The 24227-nt window shown below is 36.7% G+C and overlaps 1 protein-coding gene across 1 annotated transcript in view; it reads right to left on the bottom strand.

Annotated features, from left to right (window-relative positions):
- Positions 1 to 7133: 7133 nt before the first annotated feature.
- The window catches only part of Asb15 (ankyrin repeat and SOCS box containing 15), a 41109-nt gene continuing 24015 nt past the window's right edge, over positions 7134 to 24227 (bottom strand). Inside the window, exons 4-12 of the mRNA XM_042696064.1 lie at positions 19943 to 20051; positions 18532 to 18584; positions 18311 to 18442; positions 17086 to 17244; positions 15425 to 15670; positions 13792 to 13963; positions 11345 to 11915; positions 10146 to 10299; positions 7134 to 7306 (exon numbers count right to left, since the gene is read on the bottom strand). Of these exons, the coding sequence (XP_042551998.1) occupies positions 7134 to 7306; positions 10146 to 10299; positions 11345 to 11915; positions 13792 to 13963; positions 15425 to 15670; positions 17086 to 17244; positions 18311 to 18442; positions 18532 to 18584; positions 19943 to 20049 (1767 nt within the window). The 5' untranslated portion in view covers positions 20050 to 20051. The remainder of the gene's footprint in view (positions 7307 to 10145; positions 10300 to 11344; positions 11916 to 13791; positions 13964 to 15424; positions 15671 to 17085; positions 17245 to 18310; positions 18443 to 18531; positions 18585 to 19942; positions 20052 to 24227) is intronic.

Below are 24227 nucleotides of genomic sequence, written 5' to 3'. Positions count from 1 at the left end.
CTTCTGTGGGGGTGGTAAACGTGGCCCCAGCTAGTCAGAGACCCTTGTGTAACTGATTCTTTTTAAGTGAACTTTGAGTTGCAATGCATGAACTATAAAATTCATCCATCATAAGTGTAAACTTACCAAGTTGTGCAACCATAACACACACACACACACACACACACACACACACACACACACACACACACACACACACACACAACCAACAAAAACAATTTTACAATATTTCTGTTAATCCCCAAACATCCCGTATGTCCATTTCAAGTTAACTCTGTTCCTAACACCTGTAATGTCCGCTCCTGGAAGGTGAGCACACTCCACCCTCCTCGCAACAAAGTCTCCATCCAGTACCTGTGTGACCTAGGCAACTGGCAAGGCTAGAAGAGGTCACATCTGCATCTGCTGAGGTCACATCTGGATTTGAGATGTGGCCACACCTTTCCCGCCCCTTCCCTAGTTAAGGCCTAGCTCAGGGCCAGACGCTCTCTTTCCCAGGCTTTTCCCTGGCATTTCCCAGCCGTGTCGAGTGCCAACATGGCCTGGTGCCAGCCAGAAGGATGAATAAACCTACCCCTTACCTGAATACCACATGCGTGGTGTTGTTATTACGCGGCCATCTCTTTAAAACTTAACTGTTCCTAATACCCAGATCCAGGAAACCATGAATCAGTGTTCACTATGTATACATTAGATTTGTGTGAATACTGTAGACAACTAGAACCACACCATTTGTGGTCTTGGGCCTACCTTCTTTCACCTCACCTATTTTGGAGTTCATTTATGTTGTAACGTGCTGACTAATCACATTCTTTTGGATGTATGGGTTACTTTGTGTTTATACCACTGATGGGTAATTGGGTTATAACACTTTCTGGGTATTTCTGGCATTTATAACCTTCATTAACTGTAAGATTTATTTCTTCATATAGAGAGAGGAGAGGAAGAAATGTATGCCTTCTCTGCTCTGCTCCAGACTAATGTAAGAATCGATTGAGACAGTGTAAGTGAAATATAGGAGAAATGAAAGACATTGTTATGAAGGGAGTCATTTCTGACCGGTTAAATTGTATTAGATATTTCTCACTATTCTTTCCATATGTGTGGACCAAATAAAGCCTGTGGACTCTTGAAGAAATCTGTATGTGTGTGTGTTTTTCCCGTGTACTTAGGGCTTTCATTCTTTTTTTCTTGTCAGGTCCTATTAGTCAGAGACGTTTTAATATAATGTCTCTTCAATGTATTTTTCTTTCTTTATTGTCAAGGAGATGTACAGAGGGCTTACAGTCATGTAAGTTAGGTAATAAATACATTTCTTGTCAAACTTGTTGCCCTCTCCCTCATTTTTCTCCTACTTTTCCTCTTCCCTCAATTCAAATGTATTTTTCAAACTGTATTTTCTACTGTTAAAAGTCTTTGTTACCAATTAAGCCAAGTTTTTCCAGAAACCTGAGATTTTTTTTTAAATTAGAAGTATACAACTCAGTAGAATTGATGCTCAAATTTAAACAAGAAATTCTCCAACTCACACACATCTAGCCTCCTGGATTCCTCCTGTGAGGTGGCTGGGTGCAGGTCAAAGGGTTCCAACGAGCCGAAGCAAAACCTGAATAAATGTTATTATCTTCCTGTCAAAGGTGATTAAAATTCCCACCTCACTGAAACAACTTTAAACCAAATAGGTACTTAGATCTTTAGGGCTATTCAAACATTCACAAACATAGATCATTGACCCATTTGCCATGCCTATTTAACTTTCAAAAGCATTTAAAAAATAGTTTCTTTGAGACGACAGTGACTCCAACACAAAGAACTGGATACTGATATCATACACCCCCAAATAAGTATCACATTTAGCTCCCTTCATAACTTCTACCTCATTGAATATTATGGACTGCTTCCAAGATGTTTTAGCTTAAATCTCTTTAAGAGAACCATCATGGAAGACCTATGGGGCAAGAGCAATGGGCTCTCCCATTACTGGAATCTGAAGCACAGATTCCTGTCCAGTGCCTCGGTAAAATCGCTCACCAATGCAGACTTAGAACTCGGGTGCCCAGATTCAAATTACTAGACTTGACTCCTTCTGAAACCAGCAAATCCCCAGACATCTCCAGCAGTCCCTGAGATTATATAAGGCAGGACACAGAGGTCAGATGAGTGTGTTCTCTTCACACATCTTTTCCTCTGGGAAGTTCTTTCTTCTTTGGGTAGTTATGGTAGATCAGGACTTCACAAAGCAGAAGATGTGGTGCTTTTTATCTGGGGAGAGTTTTCTGCTAAGTTTTCATCCTATGAATGTTGTCAAAGAATTTTAAGATGAGAAGGAGATGTCACCCCTCCCCCTCAACATCTTTTTTTTTTTTTTTTAATGGTCATATGTCATCACAATTATCTCTGAAGCCTATTCCATAAGATCAAAATTTTTCAGTTTGAGCCTGGGTGCTGGCACTGACACTAATACTGGTATAATGAAAAATTGGGTTTTATATGCACATATTCCATGTGGATATCATGCTCTATACTCATATTTTGTTCAAAATGAAAACTAATAATATGCAGAGCCTGGTTAAAAACTTGTTCAAAACCAATACTTGATGATTTATTTTTGTCTCACTTGACATTAAAAGTATCATTTTGTATGTCTTTATGATGTTAGAGTTGACAAAAGTACATATTTGTAGTATAGAACTGATGCTTGGAAATATATTACATCTGTATCTGTATGTCCAACTTGAGCTAATTAGCATATGTCTTGCCTCCAATATTTATCTTTTTTTTTCTGCTGAAAGCACTCAAAACCTACTCTGTACTTTTTAAGTATACATTGCATTGTTATTTGCTAAGGCCATTATTATTTTTTTAATGAGGAATTTCTTAAACTTGTTCTTCCTGGATAGCTGAATCTTTGTATCCTTTGACTAGCTTGCCAATTCCCCCTACTCCTCCAATCCCTGTTAACCATGACTGCATTCTCTGCTCCTAGGTGTGTCTTTTTAGACTGCACAAAGGAGATTATGTCATTAAATAGTCATGAAGTCACATGACATACTGCCATGCAAGTATATATGTATATATGTATTATAATGGGTGCATGTCATATTCATGTGCTTCCTCTATATGTGCATGTCATATACATTTTATACACATATGTAAAATATATATACATGTCATGTATTCACATATACACCCTCATGTTCATGTTGTTTGATTTATCTGAAATGGCTTAGAATTTTATGTGTGCTAAATAATTTCTGGTTTGGCAAGTGGCTACATACATAAGGGTAACATGACTTAAAACCAAAATTAGGATAGGAATTTCTGGTAAAATATCAGTGACAGTAAAAAGGCTTAAGTGTACTTTCTGTGTCCTAAGAGACTCCACCATGTAGTTTACAGGGTGTCTGACCCATGTATACTTTCAAAACTTTGCATCCAGAAGGCATGTTATATCCATAGTATCTACAGCACATTTGCTGCACACAGTACCCTCTGTACTATGATTTGATTGCCTGGTCACATGTTCTGTATCCAATTAAAGATTAAACTATATTCTTCATAAGATACCTTGTTTCCATATGTTTTATAGGATTTTTGTTGTTCCTAGGCAGGAATGGAGATACTATTTGATGATGGGTTTACAGAAAAGCTAAATAAAAATCCTTTGAACAATGAACTAATAGTTTAAACAAATGGATGTCACTAAATTGGAACATGTGTTTTTGGGGGATTGGAGTGAGATCTAGGGGATAGGGGCAGATGAATGGAGAGAAAGGAAGGGTGGGTGAATGCAGTCATAATATTCAATATGCATATATGAAAATAGAATGGAGTAAGTTCATGGGGATGGGTGGGTTGGGAGAGATGGGGAGAAAGAAGAAAGAGGTGACAGTGATTAAGATGCATTGTACTTACAGACCTGTTGAATTGAGATTGCTTTGTACACCTACTCAAGGACAATTAAAACAGCTTTTAAAAAACTGGAAAAAAAGACATACTAAAGCAAAACTTCAGATGTGCTCTTTTCTACACAGACTCTACATGATAAAAACAAAACAGAAAAATCCAGAATTTACAACAGCCACCCACCAGTTGGCAGCATGGGAAGCTGGCAACCAGGCCCCACCTAGTTGGTCCTCAGCGGTAAAACTGGCACCACTGTAGAATGTTTGGCTTCTCCTGGGCCAGATTTGGAGGAGCAGCTGTTGCCCTGTTCGGATAAAGTGGCACACTGTAAGAGAAACAGAGTCCTAATTGGATAAGGATTAATTCATCTCTCCATCTAGCCCTTCCAAAAACAAAACCACTACTAGAAAAGTCCAAAATGTAGTACTCAAAAGATCAATCTGTTTTGGAATATAGTGATTGTATTTTAAAATACAATTTTCTCCTACTTCAAAAATGCCCTGAAAAAACACTTTCAAAAACTGTAGCAATAGCAGTTAATCAACATCTCTATATCTAAGTATTTCTTGAATGAAATTACACAGAAGTACATTAGAGAAAATCTCAAAGTTTTAGTGTAATAAAGTTTAATATCTGAACAGCAGACATAGGTAATCAATATTTTTATTTTGAGTAATATTTATAGGTAACAATATATTTTAAGTACAACAAATAAAGCAATCCAAGAATCATGATACCTGTACACAAAGTATTACAATTCAAATGAAGTATATTTAAGTTTAATTTATATAAAAGTAAACTAGGAAACACAAGAAGTTAAATCTGCAGCCTGAGTTATACAGCTTTTTTATACTTATAAAAACTAATTTAAGTCAAATGCAACTCAAAAAACTTACAAAGCAATTAGACATTACTACTGAAAGATATAATCACTCAAGATAAAATGTAAGAAAAATACATTATTAAAATCTAAGAATAAAATTTAAATACATTACTAAGATCACACCATCATTTAAGAATTCAAAACTGTCAGTTCACCATGAAGTCACTGATTATTTTTGTCGGGTCTTGTGTAACCTTCAAACTTCATGGAATGTGTGTGGCCCTAGGAGACGCTGGGAAACAAAACAAGTCACAAAGCCTGCCCGCAGGGAGCTTCCATTCTACCTTCCCTCACCCTGAGTCTAAGGTAGCCAGGCACATAGACTCTTACAACACAGCATGAGATGCTCTGGGTAGCTTCCATCCTCACAGGAAGCACCATCTCAGCTGAAATTTTCAGGCAAGGAAGGGAGCTAATCATAGAGGAGATGCAGGAGAAGGAGGAAGAGAAAGAAAGACATGCAAAGACGCCTATGCGCAGGAGAATAGTTTCTATAATCAGTGGTTCCTATACAAATGTTTGCAGATATTTAATGAGCCACCGTGAAATTTCACCTTTTTTTTTGGGGGGGGGGGGGGAGGATGGGTCATGGGGCTTGAACTCTGAGCCTGGGCGCTGTCCATCAGCGTTTTAGCTCAAAGCTAGCACTCTACCACTTGAGCTGCAGCGCCACTTTGGTTTTTCTAGTGGTTAATTGGAGATAAGAGTCTCACAGACTCTCCTGCCCCGGCTGGCTTTGAACCTCAATCCTCAGACCTCAGCCTCCTGAGTAGCTAGGATTACAGGTGTGAGCCACGGGCGCCTGGCTGACATTTTACCTATTAATGGGAAAATGAGGACATTGTGTTCAGTCTTTTCAAAGCTAAAGTCATCCAATTCTAAATAACTGGTAGTTTTATTTTTAGCATTCCATTAAATGACCCTTTTTTATGAGATGAGAGTGAGGGTAGAAGTTACGTTTTGTTTTAAAGAAAATACTTGAACCTATTTTAAAAACTAAGGTCTGAGAATCACTGTTGAAAGAATAAACTTCTAGAAAACATAATATGGTTAAAGAGGAGAGAACAAAAGGGCACATAAGATAATGCTTAGAATAAAGAGAAAGATTTCACATCAAGAAGGGCTATGTATAAGCACTTTGGACTTTAGTCTATGAGCAATGAGAATGCATTTTCACAAGGGGGTAAAACTACTTCTGTCTGTGAGAGATCAGAGTGGATGTGTGTGTGCTACGTGTGTGTGGCCGGGCAAGCAAAAAGGGAGGCAAGCCAGATAAGTAGCACTGTTTTACCAGAGGAAAAAAGAGACCAGAGCCAGGCTTAGGGCTACATTGGTGGAAAAAGATGGCTTCAAGAGACAAACAATAGGATGTGGTGAGTGTGTGTGTATGTGTGTTTCTAATGGAGTAAGAAATGGGTGGTTAAAGTTGATGTTCAGTGTTTTTCCCTTGGAAACTGACTTGAGCATTGTGATAACTGCTGAAGTAATGCAAGAGACTTTCTGTGCAGAATGGCAATAGATTTATCTGAGGATATATGGAAATTTAGATCTTTGTGTTCCAAGAGTCTTATTAGTGCATTGTCTACATAAGTCTCAAGCACAGGAGAGAAAGAATTGAGGTTTGGATATAAATTTTGCAGCTATAAGCAAAATGATTATAACTGTACTGAAATTTCTCAGAGAAGATATATTATAGAAGGAGTGGCAGGAGATGAACTATGTAGAAAGAGGCTAGAGACAGGGGAACAAAGGAGGTAGGTGGAGAGATGAAGGAACAAGGTATCAGTATAGTGAAAACCAAGGAAAGAGGTACCACGACGAGGCAATGATATCAGATGCCACAGGAATTCGTAGAAAGAGGGAAAGAAATGTACTCATTGCATTTAGCAATTAGGAAGACTGCTGAGGTAGGGCAGTTTGAGAAGGGCAGTAGAGGCAGCAGACGCTAAATAATAGCCTAAGGACCCTGTAAGGAGGAAGCAGCTCTTTCTACACTGGGGCTGTTAAAGAAAGGAGAAATGGACCAGTAACTGTCTAGACCTAAGGGTTTGAGAAAGTTGCTTATTTCTTTTTTTAAACATCATGGATATTGTAGGAGGCTTTTGATAGGGAGAATTTGAAGACTTGTAGATAGTCAATAGAAATTAAATACAAAATATTGACTATCTTAAAAAATGCGCAAGTCTTGAAAGTTGTGCAGCATATCTTCCATAGGTGTATAATACACCTATCACATTGTCAACGGACTTGAATACACTTGATGATGTACAATGATTCCAAGAAATCTCTGAAGGAATCACTTAACATATTTTTGAGAACCACATTTTAAAATATTCTTTTTACGTTATGGCAATTTCAACTCTTGTCCATAGAGATCATATTCCTTAAATAAGATGTATCTTTGGATAGCTGTGGGTAGCGGAAGCTTCTCCACGGAGTCTGGCTGGCCTAGTCGCTGGAGGCCCATAAGTCTTCGGATTTTTAAACGACATAAATGCTTTAATGAACAAGGGTTCTCTAAAGTGAACAGAGAAAAGAAGCAAAAGTTGCAAACAATATTAGTGACTTGATCTGTAAGAGGGGTAAAGCATCAATAATGTCTATATGGACAACATGTACACACTTCAGCAGCTGGTGATTTTGAGTACAATCCACTATGTAAAGTCCCACAAGGGCAGTGGTATAGTCTATGGCTGTACCAGATGGGCGCTGATGGGCATTCAACTAGAATCTGTTATATAAATGAATGGACTTGATGATTTATAAAAGCAAATGCTTGTAATCCAAGCTCCTCAGGAGGCTGAGTTTGAGGATTGTGATTCCACGTTCAAAGCCAGCTTGGGCAAGAAAGTCTGCAAGACTCTTTAACACCAATTAACTATCAAGTGCTTGCTTTGTGCTGAGTGAAAAAAGTTCATGGAAAGGTCCCAGATCTTGAAGTTCTACTCTCAGTACTGGCAAAGAACAAAAAACAACAACAAAAAACCCAAAGCAGCAGGTAATGCTCATGTCTCTTTGTGCTTATTCCTTTTTTAGAGCTGAATATTATGGAGATATATTTCTTTACTTTCTCTTCTGGCAATTATCTGATAAATAATTATTGAGGAAATATCAATACAGCTTATGATTCCATAAATCATCCATGATTCAACCTAAAGCTTGTGTCCAATATTTAATACCTAAATATTTTATATCTATTTTCCTCTATAATTATAAAACCAGCATTTATCAACTAGTGGAAGGGTAGCAGAGTCCTTGGGCTTAAACAGTGACTCTGCTTTTAGTTAGCTTGGATTGGATCAGTTTTTAACCTCTAGGTTTTAATACTATCATCCCTAAAATGTAGATAAAATAGGATCTACTTCACAGGCTTCTTTAAAAATTAAACAAATTACTTAACATACACTATTAAAAATCTTTAGTGCTTTGTAACTGTTCAATAAATGTTAACTGTCATCAAATTCAATAATAAAAGTGGTTAAATTTTGGCAGTATTTGTTATTACAAACATTCAAGTTATCTATTACTTTCTTTTAAAGTTAAAAACCACATCTCACACAAAAATGTATGGTATTATTTTTGGCAGCTGTAGGTTTTGAACTGGGGTGCAAATTGGGCCTCGAGTTTCCTAGGTAGGTGCTGTACACCTTGAGCCATGCCCCTAGCATGGGGAAAAATTATTATTGACAAAACATTGCAGAGAGCCATGAGCTAGTGGCTCATGTCTGTAATCCCAAGCTACTCAGGAAGCAGAGATCTGAGGATTCCTGTTCAAAGCTAGCCAGGCAGAAAAGTGAAAGTGGTAAAGCACAAGCATGTAAGCCATGTGAGAGCATTAAGCCGAGTTCAAACCCCATCATCAGCACACATACAACAACAACAAAAATAAACATAAATAAATAAAAAGCAAAGAAGTCCACGTTTTTTTTTAAATTTCATTTTTCCCTAACAAAGTCATTGCCTATGTATGTCTGGAAGAATCCTGACATCCAGTGGTTGACCGTGCTCATAGCAACCAATTGATAGACTGGTTGCAGTAATGTCTAATTAAAACAAAACCAAACCAAAATCTTCTTAGCTTTATTCTTACTTGGACTGTCTTTCTAAAGTCATCAGCCTTGGGAGTTCTTTTGCAATAAAAACATTGGCAATTACCATTTAGAGGAAAATTCTTCATTTTCTATGACAAGAGGTACACTGGCGTTATAGAAAGAGCTACAGGCTAGTCTTCACCTTCTCATTTTGTTATCACAATATGAAAAACTAGGCAGAAAAGGGTAGGTATGTTGCTAGTATGGCTAGCTTGCTTCCTGTTATAGGAAAAATATCCTCTGTTCCTTGGAGAAACAAAAATGATACAATAATTTATTGGTTATTTTTATGAAGTTATCAATTCTCAATCACATATGGACAGTATAATCCAACAATCCTACTTCTATACCAGGCCCAAATTTCATCCCATCTGAGATCTATCTTGAGTTTTTCTACATTTAGAATATTGTCTTATTCATTAACTCCTCTAAGATTCTGTTTTAGTTGTTTTACAATCCCCTCTATTATAGAACTTATTCTAGAGGAAAGCTGATTTAGTAGAGTCAGATTACTTAGATATCATGTAATAAGCTATGATTTTTTAAAGCTCTATGTGGGTTTTGAAAGTCCATTTCCTCAAACTCTAATTTTGAAAAAAGAATAATATCTTCTAGTCTATGATTTCTTCCAAGTATGTTGCATTTAGAGTTATTCAAATCTTACTTTCCTTAAAGCTACTGTTTTGTTTTGTCATCAGTCTAAGAATTGAACTCAGTGCCTGTCACATTTTCAGACCTAAGATACAATCAATGAGACTTTTATATTATGATTCACTTCCACTATTATAATTAAACTTTGACTTGGAAAATACAAAGTAAATCTTTGAAGGCAGGATTCTATCAATAAACACCTGAGGGAAAGCATATTTTTAATACTTTCCATTCATTTATTTAGTCTGCAAGAATTTACTGAATACTGTTCATTAGGCACAATGGATAAGTCTTGAAAACACAAAAAAATAGACCCTATCAAAGTCTAAGTATTATATAATGCCAGTTACAAACTATGAGTTCTAGTTTCAATGTTGATATAGCTAACATAACAATATAACTGATTAAGCAATCAATTCAAGAGTTGGAAAACATCAAGAAAATTTCAAATTTTGCATCTTGTAAGAGAGGATGTGTTAAGTATGAGTAAAAAAAAAAGATAATTTTTAATATAAGATAGCTCTAAAAAGGAATCAGAGGAAGACATTAAAATGCTCCTCCTATGTATTTTCAATCACAAAAATGGTAGGTAAAACAATTTTTAACATTTTTACCCAGTATTTGGCGGATTTCTGGCCACTCTCTCTGTATTTCCAGTGCAGACTTCAGCTTAGCACACAGAGGGACGTAATCCATGTAATCTATTAGAATTCGGACAATGCTGCCTACAAGGTGCTTCATCCAAGGAACTGTAATAAACTCACAGAACTGAGGAAATGGACAAAATTAAACTTAGTAGTTTTAATGTACTATATTCATCAATACTCAGTGCATTATGAATAATTACTTGGTCTTTTTATCCCTCCTTGCCACGAACAACAAAGAAAATGAAATTGTTTGCTTGTTTCTGTGAACAAATAGCCCGAGGTTATAATATACATAGTTAGGATGTGATTCTAGTCAATACAACAAGGAAGGATTATGCTTTTAACAGCCTATCTAGTCCCAATGTTCCATCAAAAAATTGTAAATGATTAATCACATTCATCTTTATATTCTACATTTCATTGTCCATTTAAGAAAAAAATAAACAGCATGTTTTTCTTGGCTAATTTTAGGCTTGTATCCCCATATCTCCATAAAGAAAAAAATCATGATTAAGAAAAACATTAAAATAGAGTTGCTGTTTCTTTCTTGCAATATTCTTATAACGACTGAAAGTTCGCTAAGTAATTCATAATTCTTCACAACAGCACATGCAACATACTCTAGGATAGATTACAGATCAGTCGTAAAACAAGATAAATTTAAGAATATCAAAATTATTTCTTCGTTTTCCAAATAGCATGACTTAAATTATGTAATTTTTAAAGGACTTCATAAGAATGGCATAAAAAAATCTTTTTTCCATTCCTAGATATTGGAGAAGTGAGTTACTTGCTTAGAGTCATGTTGCTTATGAATTACTAAATCCAGGACTTCTAATTCCTCTTTTAAAAATTTTACTTTTAAAAATACTGTTTACATTTTTTAAAAGAATTATTCTTAAGGAGTTGTACAAAGGAGTCTAATTTGACATGTCAGTTTGTGAGGAATTATTTCTAACCACAATGATAAAAAAAAAAAAACCTAAGAATCAACACAAGAGATAATTCAGAAACTTTATAACTACAGAAAAAGTACTAGCCTGCTGTTGAGCCTGGAAGAAATTAAAAAGAAGAAATAAAACATTTAAAAACATTAAAGTTAAAATTTTCCTTGAGACAAGTAAGAGTTAGGATTTGGGCCTAATGTGAAGAAGGGCACAACTTACTGAGGTATCTTTTAGTATACAAGATGTCCATCCAGGTAGTATCTCCTCCTCTATGTCTGTCCACACAAATGAATTTCCGAAGATGTTCCCGTGCATGCAGTCAAAGCACATTTCCACTTGGTAGCCATTATTCAGCAACAACCGCATCATGACCTCATCATGTAGGGCATATTGAATGACGCTGGGGAACCGAGTGTCATTCACGTGCATAAAGTAACAGTTGACATTAGCTCCGTGGGAGAGGAGCAGCCTGACAATTTCATGGTTATTGGCCCTCACTGCCACAAGTAGACAGTTGAGGGGGTCAAGGTTGGGGTCTGCACCTGCAGCCAGAAGAACTTCTGTGCAATGAATGTCATTGTTGGAGACGGCAAAGTACAGTGCGGTCTTCCTCTCATCATCGTAACTCTGGGAGATGTGGTCAGCAAGGAGCGTGTTGACATCAAAACCGTTTTCGATGAGGAGTTGTAAGCACTGTGCATTTTGTCCATCAGCTGCTGAGTGAACTGGTGACAGCCCACTCTTCTGGATTGCATTTTTGGATGTAACTGGGATAAGATGTTTCAGAGCACTAAAACAAACAAACAAAAACAAAATAATTGCTCCAATATCCCCATGGCATAAGGTGATCAAGAAACTAAATAAGCCTTCCTTCTCATCAGACAAGTGAGTGTAGTTTTAACTTTCCTTATCCTCTCTAGATAGCTGCATACAAAAATATTTAACTTTTGTCTATTAAGCTACTACTATCTAGTTTTTAGTATGATTTATAAAGTTATTTTTAACGTTACTTCTTTTAGCGGTTACTGATACTTGAATTCAGAGTTCTGCACTTACTAGATGGCTGCCCTACGGCTTGACTCACACCTCCAGTCCTTTTGGGGAGCTATATTGACAATTGAACTCAGGGCCTCATGTTCTCATTTGGATTTTTCACTCATTATTGTTGCTGTATAACTTGTGCCACTCCTCTAGTTCTACTGCCAACAGGTTTGAGATCAGGAGGATCACTGTTTGTGGCCACCGAGGGCAACAATGAGGGAAGACTCATCTTAAAAAAAATATTGGACACACTGGGACACACCTGTCATCACAACTATGTGGGAAGTGTAAGTAAGAAGATTATGGTCCACGCCAGCCTAGAAATAAAAAAAGAAAATCCTATCCAGAGAAATAACTAAAGCAAAAAAGGCTCTGTGTGTGTGTGTGTGTGTGTGTGTGTGTGTGGTTTAAGAGCACCTACTAGCAAGTACAAGGTCCTGTGCTCAAACACCAGTACTGCCAAAGGAAGTGAGAGCCCACAGGAAGTAAGCGTAAGTGACCTGGATATCATTTACTTTCCTTAATGCAAAAGCAAGATGAAGTCTCCAGAGGGAACATGACTTCTCCAAGGTCACACAGCTCCACTGGTGAGAAGAGGGCTAATATTTCACATTACTCTTTCATTGGCTGCTGAGTTGTCTATTCTTTGCCCGTGTACAGCTTATCTTGTTAGAATTTGCAATTGAATTATTAACCTTAAGAAAAATCTTTACTATTCCACCAAACTTATGTGTCAGTCCAATTAAAATAGCTGACCATGGGAGATGTTGCTAAGAACATGTGATAAACAGTTGTGGATTTCGCACTTGACTAACCAACTAGACACTCATGAGAGTCAAAGGCAAGGAGAACTTGATCTCTTGCGCCTAATTCAGAGCTACGTGTGTGAATTTATGATCGCTGGGAGTAAATCCAGGTAAACTTTAACAACATGTCACTTGGCATCAATTATGCATTGCTGGCCCCTTCGCCAATATAGCCATTGAAAATTATAAAGTCTAAATACTTTAAAGTTTTTGAACATATGAAATATATTTAAGTATCTAAAACCACCTTCTCCTGGTGAGACTTTAACACTGTGATTCCTACTTTTTATTAGTGTGCTGATTTTAACAGATTTTGTAGTTTCAGTATCCCCTCAACCATTTGTATGAAAAAAGGAATCTAAACTTATGACAATGCATTTACCATTATATTACAATATCTTGGAAATGTTAAGATGTAATTAAGTAACACATAACATTTTACAAATTTTAATTCTTTGTCCAGGTAAAACTTTTGAGACCATATAGCGTTTTATTGACCATAACTTTTTTTATAACAGAAATACAATCTTAGATAGCTTAGGTAAAATTTTCTATTATAATTATGCCTTGTAAAAGAAAAAAAGAGTGTCATCACTATAAAAGCATTGTAAATTCATTTTGTAGAAGTTCAAAATATAAAATTAAGAAGGAAGGTCAAATAACTTCCAAGCATTTAAATACAGAACCTGTGTATCTTTTATCTACTTCTCTTTGCGTTCTTAAAAAAATTCATCACAGAGAAACTTACAATTCCACTCCGTTAAAACTTTTGTTTTTTTCTTTTAACTTAAAGTGACCATCTCATAATCTCTTACTCACAGATAATGTCCTTCATAGGCCGCTCGATGTATAGGAAGATGCCCTGCTCTGTTGGGCACATTTCCACTCCCTCCATATTCCAGCAGGAGGGAAATGCAGTCAGGATTACCACCTCCTGCTGCATCGAACAACACTGATGCCCCATCATCCGCCAAAGCAAACACATCACCACCTGGCAGTATAAAACACAGGCCGAGCATGACTGTACAGCATCGTTAAGAGTCCCCTTAAGAGTCATCTTGATGTCTTTTCTGGATGGCATGGCAAATTGTGGAAAACATAGTTTTTGACTGCTTTAATAGTTACACAGTATTCTTTAATAAGTCATTATACAATATTCTTCATTTCATTAAAAAAAAAGTCTTAGGCTCACAAAAACACAGGGAAAATGAACAAGCTGATTTCTAGGATAGCTATTTCCAGAAAAAGCTACAACATCAGATTTTTAAACTTAATCACAACAGTGAGTGCTCTATTTCAATTCAACAACTATTTATTGGTACCCTCTTTGTGAAAACAATCTGGGCGACCCTACAATGAATAAGAAGCTTAAAGGGGAAATGAAGCAATCTGTCACTAGAGAACATAAATGATATGACATTGTAAAAACATCAGTACTAGAAAATATTGCAAGGAAAGACTGCATGAACGCGGCTCTGCTGCCCTTTGGGAACTGGGGCAAGCTGTTACTTCTCTGCACTTGCATCTCTGCAGCTGTAATGTGGAGCCATGAAGCTTATTTCACAGAGATGATCTGATAATTAAAAAGGTTCGCCCTCTTCCCCACGGAGGATCCTTTGGGGGAATCCTGTGGTCCTGGCCTTCATTTATAGATGGGGAATCCAGATATTTAAGTAAGTAGACAAGGGCTCACAAAGAGTAGGTAGAGAAGACAATTTAGAAATTTGGTTTCTCCTTCTTCTTTCCATTCCCATTTACCACGAGCATTTCTAAATAAGATCAAGAAACCCAAGAAGAGGTAATGATACTATTTTTTCCTTTTTCTTTACTTTATTACTGGCTAGAGTATATGATATAAGTGGAGTATATGATGCAGTGGAGATATTTTAAACAGTAAACATGATTGTAGCTGTGCTTTAGGATGAGGGAGCAAGCTGCAGTTACATAGCATGGATTCTATGATGGAAACTTGGAGAAGGATTAGACAATTTTACCAGTCCAGGGAAGATGTGAGGGGCTTGACCCAAATGGCAGATTGATGACAAGGTGACAAGAGTGACACTATAGCAGTTTGCAACTCATTGAGTTTGGGAAAGGTGATAGTGAAATTAGAGATAATCCAACCTTTCTGCGCTGGTTGAGGGAAATTATTGATTAGGAAATAGGAGAGGAGGCAGAATTCAGTTTAGGAGGAGATGAGTTCAAGACCCTGAAGAGCCATCTACTTAGAAACTGCACTGTCTTGAGAGCAATCAGTACCAGGCAGGTAACAACACATAAATTGTGGAATTATGGAGACTGTGGAAGGAACTAGACTTGACAGTCTCATGCTTAGTCATCCTCAGAGGAAGAAGAGGACCTGAGAAGGAATGGAGAGCTCAGAAGGAACGGAGAAGAGGAAAGTCTCAAAGGTAGAACGAACCTCAGGAGAGCTTCATTTCTTCTCACGTACCTTTGTGGATTAGATGTTCTAACACATCACAGTGACCATACTCAGCAGCAACACCCAGTGGAGTGACTCCAAATCCGTCTCTCAGGTAGACATTGCCTCCATGCTTTAGGAGCAGAGCGATGATATCTTTCCGGCCTTGCTTCGCTGCTTCATGCATTGCTGACCATCGCTTGACACAGGGTTGGTCAAGGCTGGTGTTATACTTAATCAGAGCAGATACCATGTCATAGGAGCCCTTTTTCACAGCTTGAAAGAGATTTTTAAGTAGGGGTAGCCAACAGAAAGGTGTATTAGCATGAGTCCTTTACATGATATTAAACTTATTACCAAATATGAAACTAGATATCAGCTATTTCTTTGCTTTCTATGAGGGAATATTGTACTTCTCTCATATTGCATTTATTTTTTTAACTTTTTATTTCTTTTCTATTGTAAAGATCCTGTTCAAAGGGGTTACAGTTACATGAGTAAGGTAATGAGTACATTTCTTGTCAAACTTGTTATCCACTCCTTTTTCTCCCACTGTCCCTTCCCTCCCCCACTCCTCACCACCCCCCAAAGTTGCAAAGTTCATTTCTGACATAGTGTCTTGTGAATATCATTGTTGCAATGGGTCATCCTGTGTCCTTGTTTCAGTATTTTGTTATTCTCCTTCCCTTCCCCAAGTCATAAATAAACATATATACGAAATGCAGGGTGCCAGAATCAAACACAGTGCCAAGGATAAACCAATGGAAAAAGGAAAATGAAATAAAATGAGAAGAAAGAACCAGATACAGTACACTGGCTACAACAAGGTTAATAACCAAAAAAAAAAAAAAAAAGACCTGTTGTTTCCATGTCTTAGAGTTCATTTCAATTAACATCATTTTGTATGGTTATATGAACATAGCTATTGAGCTATTCTGATTCTCTGCCAGGGTTATCCTAGACATATACTAGTTATTACAAATGATGGAAACCATGGAGTCTGTATTTCTTTGGGTCTGGCTTACTTTGCATTTATTTCTTACACTCATATTTCTATTGTGGAGTATAAATATGAAAGGCGATACTTTCCTTTAAGGCTCATGGCTTAAAGGTGGGGTTAAGAGCTCCTGGAAAATGTACATGGGATTTTGTATGCACTGTTTCCAAACAGTCTCTTTACCAACAAAATAGAAAATTCATCCACTCTTGGGTTGCAAATCAAATAGGGTACATGATATGGTAAGCATAGTACCAAGTATATAATAGAAACTCAATAAATTTAGTAATATAATTTTATCTCTTGTAAGACTCAGGGAATAATAAATGTTCATGGATTTTACCCTATGAAAACAGGTTTTATTGTTCTTGTTACTATTGTTATACCAAAGACTGCAGTGAATACTAAATGAACTTTTCTTTCTTAAACTTCCAAGGAAGGCTAGAATTGACTCCAGCTTGAATTCTAGCTAGAATTGAAGTCAGCTGCACCCATCTTTCACATTTGACTTCTTTTTGGGATCATTAAATGAAATGGATGGGAAGATGAAATGAGGGCTGGAGTGAAGCTCAGGGAATGAAAGGAATTAGGATTATACAATTTTAGCCAATACATAGTGGTTCCCAGTTAATGCTGATTAAATGTTTATTGTTTGCTTCAAATCGTGGAAGTAATAGGAAAGAAGATTATTTACCAATCAGAAGAGGTGTCTCTCCTTTATCATTTTTGGTGTTGGGCCACACTCCCTTTTCTAGTAAAGTCCTTACATTTTCCACCAGACCAGCTTTGACTGCCAAAGTCAAGGGTGTTTCTCCATCACAAGTCTTGAATTCCCAGAGTGTCTGGTAAGAAGCTGAGATGTGAAAGTATTATGTTCATAAGTTAAAAACATTTATTTAAAGGATATTGCATAGATCATAATAACTCAATGAATATATATGCCATGTTGAATAAAGTCAGTTTATAATGAAGGGAAAGCTAAAAAGAGACAAAGTTGAACATTTGCCAAAAGGCAGTGTGCACAGGGAACATCACTTTAGAACCCTCTGATATGTGGGGATAGGGAGAATATGGGCTTGCTAATTAAATGGACAAATAGAAAAGCAACATTTAAGTTTCAAGTTGCCTTTTTAAAAATGAGTTAACTCTCACTTCTTGCTACTTTATAAAGTAACTCTCCAATCTTTTTTATTTTTAAGTTGCATGAGAAATTGGTTTTATGTCATATGTGACTGAGATGTATGTGAATAAATATATTATTTTGTTAGCATGTGTTAGAAAAGAAAAATGATCCTTAGTGTTTTCTCTGTCTATCTGTCTGTCTGTCTGTCTAGGTATATGGTTCTCTATCTGGCTTGCTTACTGGCTATCAAGAATTATGTATTTTTCTCCCCAAACAGCATTAGCAAGTAATACTGAAGCTTAAAAGAACACTTTCAAAGCCTTCTGCAAAATGCGGACATGTGAAAAACTGAACAATTGTCTTAGAACATAAGATTGGGTTATCACAGCACATTGGCTAATGTTTACATCATGAAAAATTAATGGAAGGCTAAATATTTTACGTACTACTTGCTTTAATATATAGTAACTTTTAGGAAATGTAAAAGTTGAGTTTTTAAAAATGGAGTTCTTTTCAAAAGAAAAAGGCTTTATAGTTTGATCAGTTAATTCATAGAACATAAAATCTTTCATCAGTTATAGGTAAAAACAAATGCAAAGGGTGAGTCCAAAATGTCATAAAATATGTTCATTTTTGTACTATTTGAGTTTAAAATATTGGCACTTCCCTTTCTAAAACCAAACAATCTTTATTTCTGCTTTTTATTTTTGCTTGTTGTATGGCTTAAGAAGAATCACAACTTCTGCATTTCTTTTCTAGTTTTATTTATTTTTTGTTCAAAAGGATATTTTCTTACCATCCAGAACAATCTCAAGAATTTGTTGAACAGGTTGAATGACAGCTTCATGTAATGGAAACCATCCTGCTTCGTCAGCTTCATCCAGAGCATGTTTATATTTCACATACTCTTGGAGCTCAAGAATGTGACCTGAATTTAACACCTAGATTAATAACACAATTCTACCTTTGCAAGGTAGGAGCTCCTATCCATCCCCTGTAGATAACATGCAAACTTACCTTGTCTTATGGCCTCTACAAGCTTTCTGTTTTGATCACTTAGTGGTACAAATCTAGTAGGGAAAGAAAGATAAGCCATGTTTATACTGGTGATACAGTTTAAAAATTGAAAAAGAATTAACTTCTATTGAGTTTGTACATAACTGTAATAACCAAGAGCTATAGGTTTTATGAACTTTGAAAATGTAAATGGATACAAGTAGGATCAGAGTATCCTTCTGATACTAGATCTCTGAACACTAATGAAGATGGGAAAATACAAAATTATGATGCTGTCTTTGAGGTCTCTCTGAGCATTGAGAAAGGAGTGAACAACTGGAATCAGAGAGCTGGGCTTGGGTCAGAGACTGTGATCCTGAGATATACCTATTGCCTCTTTGGCTATTGACTTCATCTGTAAAATAGCATTAAATATGAAGATCTCTTAGGCTTTTTTCAACTTTTAAAAACTCTTTGCTTAATAGACATGTGTTGTTTGGAACATGTGTTGTTTGTTGCTCACTGACACTTACTTGGGACCTTCTAGCCCATGCCATATGTTACAACCTTTTAATCAACTGATCCACAAGTAAAATTAAGCAGATCATTTACTTGACAAACGTCCAGTCAGTATCCTAGTAGGCCATGCATTAAACCCTCATGGCAATTCTCTGGGGTATGGGCTTACTAAATGGAAACAAGAATTTGGTAACAAACTTATTTAACACTATTAAGCAGAAACAGCTGCTACCCTTATGGAGAACTCTGAAGTTCTAAAATCTGTTGAAGATATAATTTAAAAGACTGGAAATTTAAATATAATATGTCTAAATCTTAAAGCTCAAAAACAGTAATTTTGTATCACTGAATCCATTTAGAAGCACTCGTAAATTCCATAATACAAGATTTTAAATACTATAAGAGAAGGTAAACTAATTTTTATTTTATTTTGTCATAAGTATGTGTGTTATTCAAGACAGAAATTATTTTTTGCTGTTTTAGATTCTATACCTATTTACATAATTCTGTAATTTTATGTATTTCTTGATCTGTTCACTCACATAAGTTAGCTGAAATATACAGATTTTTGTTTATCTGTTTCTTGGTTGGATAAACTTGCAAATTTGCTTAAATTATTCATCACCCTTCTTAACTGAGTATTAATTTAGAAACTAAGCAACTATCCAACCAAATTAAACTGGGAATTTCCCGTCTATGCAATTTCCATTTTTCATGGGGGATGCAGATTTGTGAAAAATTAGATTATTAAAGTCAGTGCACAGAGGCTTTTGTAAAGTTGTTAGACTACTTGCTAAAAACAAACAGGTAAGTATTTTCCTAGAGGTAGAATCAGGAAATGGCATGTGTTTTCTCTTAAAACAAAATGAATGCCTTTAAGAAATATTGTTGAAGGTCATGATTAGAATGCTACCTTTCGAAGTGCAGTGCAGGCTGACTGGCTTCAATAGATTCTTGGATACTGAGCTGAATATCATAACTTGTAAGTTGGTCTTCATCAGGATCATAATTAGTATCCATACCTAGAAATAATTTTGAAAGAGGCAACTTCTTATCATCAGCAAATGATGTCAAGTAGCAGGTTGAATTAACATAACAAATGCAAAGGGACAAACTAAAATACTTAAATACAATTAACATTTTAATCCACACAGAAACAAGCTCTACTTTCTTAACTTCAAATACTATAACTGTTAAAGCCTTCATTATCTGACTTGATTGTCTTCATTTTTTCGACTCTTTGCTTTCTTTGTGGAAATGGCTGCAGTTGATCATTTTTCCCCCAACCTTCTGATACATGCTCCTTTGGGCCCAGCAAGTTATTCAACACTTTGAGAGCTTAAAACTCTACCTAAGGGGAAGCAGGTCAGTACACTAAGAGGCAACACCCTTTTATATATCCCTTATGAAACAGAAGTGGTCAGTTAAAGAGATCTGACTAGTCTCAGAGCATCTTTTGAACATGAGAGACAGCAATCATCTTAACTGTAAATCTGTAATCTTCCCAATGGATTCCATTTATTCTCCTGCATGGTTTATTTATTCATTACAAGCCACTGCCTTGTCCCCTCTGATGATATACAGATTGTAAATTATTGTTCATTATTATGTTTCTTCCAAATATCAAGTTAGAAAAGTACTTCTCTATATTTACTATTGGATTAATTGTTTTATTTTACTTAGAAAAGTTAGTTAAGTGTAGAAATCAAAGTAGCTCTAATATTGGACTGCCTATAATGAAATTATCTTTATTTTTTCAAGCCAAAATGGATTCTCTATATGATATTTTACATGGTCATATATCTTTTCAAGGGGGAGAAGCCAAAGCAAATGCTCTTCAGATTTCCAAAATGTAGTTGCTGTGTCATTTACATCTTTCATTCTTCAAAATTAGGTAAAACTTGGGCTGGGAATATGGCTTAGTAGTAGAGTGCTTGCCTAGCATGCGGGAAGCCCTGGGTTCCATTCCTCTGTACCATATAAACAGAAAAAGCTGGAAGTGGCATGATGGCTCAAGTGATAGAATACTAGCCTTGAGCAAAAGAAGCTCAAGGACACTGTTCTCGCCCAGAGTTCAAGCCCCACAACCAACAACAAAACAAAACAAAACAAAAGATTAGATAAAACTCTGTTTCAGCTCTAGACGTGCTGATAGGCAGTGTCTGTAACCCCTAGACAGACGTTGCGGAAAATGAATACTCTGGTTAGGAATGCATTGTTCACTGTTCTGTATCTGTATCCTTGGGACTACAGCAGAACTAAAAAGATTGGAGGGTGTATCCGAGATGGGAGCAGAGCCTCACTGAGCATGCTCCCTCACACTGCTGGCTCAGTTCGGTCTTCTCAAAGGCCAATGCACACTTTCAAGATTCTCTTCTCTAAACAGGCATTTCATTTCTTTTCTTGTTTATTGCTTCTTGTCTGTCTCCTAACTCTAGAAGATACCTACAGAAGAGCAGGGGATGATCCTGAAACCTCAGTTTCTAGAGGAGCACCGTCCCAGGATTCATGGCCTCTACAGGTACAGAGTGAATGAGTGAAGCCTTAATGACTGAACGCTGAAACATAATCCAAGCTCTGCTTTGCTCTTCCTACTGTTGATTTCTCACATGTGTGGAGGATTTCTTTCAGCTAAACAAATTTGATTGTGCCCTCTACGCTGGGCTTCATTTCCCTCATGTCTGGGATTTTATCTCTGCTTCCTCTTCTCTCCCCGTGGTTTCTCAGCTGTCACACACCTATGGCCTAGACTGCCTCAAGCCTGGACCTTCCTGCAGTGGAAGCCCTTGCTGAAATTCCCACATCCTCTGCAGCCTTATCTGTGACTGTCTCCTCTTGCATAATAATTTCCCAGCATTTGAACTGAGAAGCATTCTCGTATTTGCTTTGCACGTTCTTCACATATTTGTCTCCTGTTCTCACTTAGACTATTGGTTTTCTGAGAGAGAAAAAAAAATTCTTTTTTGTAGTGCTGGTGATTGAAATCAGCACCCCACCCTGATTCACAGCCTTCCGTACTTTCTTTTTATTTTATACCATTTTTCCTCTATTCCCATCCTAACCTTTTTAGGATCCTAAGAAGAAAAAAAAGCAGAGTTTTCTGGAAAACAAAATAAAAAACTGTTGGTTCATCACTAGCAAACAAGCACCGAGTCCTTCAGATAGCACACTTAGCTGACAAAGTTTAACCTATGACATTGCCTGATGCCTCTCTTGCTGCTATTAATGTAGTGATAGGGGTTTGCATGGCTCTGGGATTAGTAATGGGATACAAAACCTTGCAGCTATTTAAATCCCCAGCTTAAATCTAACCTCTGCTGAAGTTTGGGCTTTCCTTACATGAGGCATCATAGCCTCCTTTGAGAACTGAGAAGGCCTGGATTAAAAAAAAATTCCTGTTTAACTATCATCAAGATGGAAGTTATCTATATTCTTTATCAGTTTTTCCATAGTAGCAGCAGAGTAAAATGATGGGGAAAACAACCTGGAACAACTCTAATCTAATACAGACTGCTTCCAGCCTTGTCCTGACACTTTGCAGGTAGACTAAGGTAACAGACAACCTGTCCAATGGATGGAAATGGGATAGGGGATAGCAAAATGCAATGAATGAGAAAGGCCTGATGAGAAGTATTGATTTATACTGAAAACTGAATTAAATCTAACTCAGGGGTCACAAGACAATTGGGAATTTATTTTAATAAAGCCCAACCCAGGAGTATGAGAGGCCAAATGATATTTTGGCATCCATTTACACCTATTCTCAAGTGAATAATTTCTCAATCTAGACAAATTGACCTACATTTTCCTAATAATAATTTCCCTGATAAGCAATCAATCTTCCTGTTGGTATTTTCAAAATAATTGGGTTGGTTGTATTGTACAGGTAGTCATTTCATTTAAAGCACTAATTAACTTAGGGAGGGGGAGGAATCAGATATAATGAGAGCTATGGGTTCTCTCTCCAGAGGATATCTCTTCTCAAAACTTTGCTAATAGTATAATAATCATGGATCTTCTGGTTTGTTCTTTTTTTTTTTTTAACTCAAGGTCTTAGCTTTTTTGCTTATGGCTAGTGCTCTACCACTTTGAGCCATAGCACCTTCTAGTTTTCTGGTAGTTAATTGGAGATAAGAGTCTCATGGACTTTCCTGCCTGGACTGGCTTTGAATCATGATCCTTAGATGCAGCCTCCTGAGTAGCTAGGATTACGGGTGCTGGCTGAAGTTTGTATGTGTGTGTGTTCTTTGGTTTTGAAAAAAAAAAGAAAAGAAAAAAGCATTAGGGACAGGTGCCAGTGGCTCATGCCTGTAAGTCCTAGCTACTCAGGAGGCTGAGATCTAAGGATCGAGGTTTGAAGACAGCCTGAGCAGGAAAGTCCCTGGGACTCATCTCCAATTAACTACCAAAAAAGCCAGAAGTGGAGCTGTGTTTGAAGTGATAGACTGCTAGCCTTGAGCAAAAAACCTTAGTGACAGCTTCCTGAGTTCAAGTCCTAGGACAAGCCAGCACACATGTACACACATACACACAAAAGAAAGCTTTAGAATTTCTAAATGCCCATTTCCAAATGTATGATTTGGATATCAGCTTCTAAAATGTCACAATATTGTATAATTGCTCTATATCACCAATTTAGATGAATTGAATTAAACCTTAAAGTTAGAAAGTAGACAAAAGGGAAGTTTAGTGATCGTGTATATTTTAGAACATATTTAATAAGAATAAAAATGGTGATATCACTGAGAACCATAATTATGGAGTACTGGCTTTGTTTCAGGCACCTTGCAGAGCATATGGCACACACTGCCTTAAATCCCCACTTTAATTCCATATTGTAGGAATAATGGATCATTGTGATAAATGGAGAGTAGAACTTCAGAAGGCTCAAAGACCCACCCTGTATGACAGAACTGATTTGCAAAGTTGAACAGGGCAGTGTATACTTCACTTTTAAGGTCTCTCAGGAGCTGCAGCCTGTTCCCTTTAAAAGAAAACACTTTAATCTTGCTCTTAACAGCCAGCTCCTCATGACAATAACTTCCAAAAATAAAAAATACCTTCCAATGACACACACGTAAATCCTTTTCTTTGGCTCAGTGCAATAATGTTTTGTGTTGCTGAAGGTGGTCTGGGGTGTCCTAAGCTTGCCTTCATTCTGTACTTTTTATTTTAGAGTCTAAGCATCACTGTCCAAA

Source organism: Dipodomys spectabilis, unplaced genomic scaffold (genome assembly GCF_019054845.1).
Source record: "Dipodomys spectabilis isolate Male_0828 unplaced genomic scaffold, ASM1905484v1 ptg000197l, whole genome shotgun sequence".
Classification (NCBI taxonomy): domain Eukaryota; kingdom Metazoa; phylum Chordata; class Mammalia; order Rodentia; family Heteromyidae; genus Dipodomys; species Dipodomys spectabilis.
This window is presented reverse-complemented; position numbering and strand designations above follow the sequence as displayed.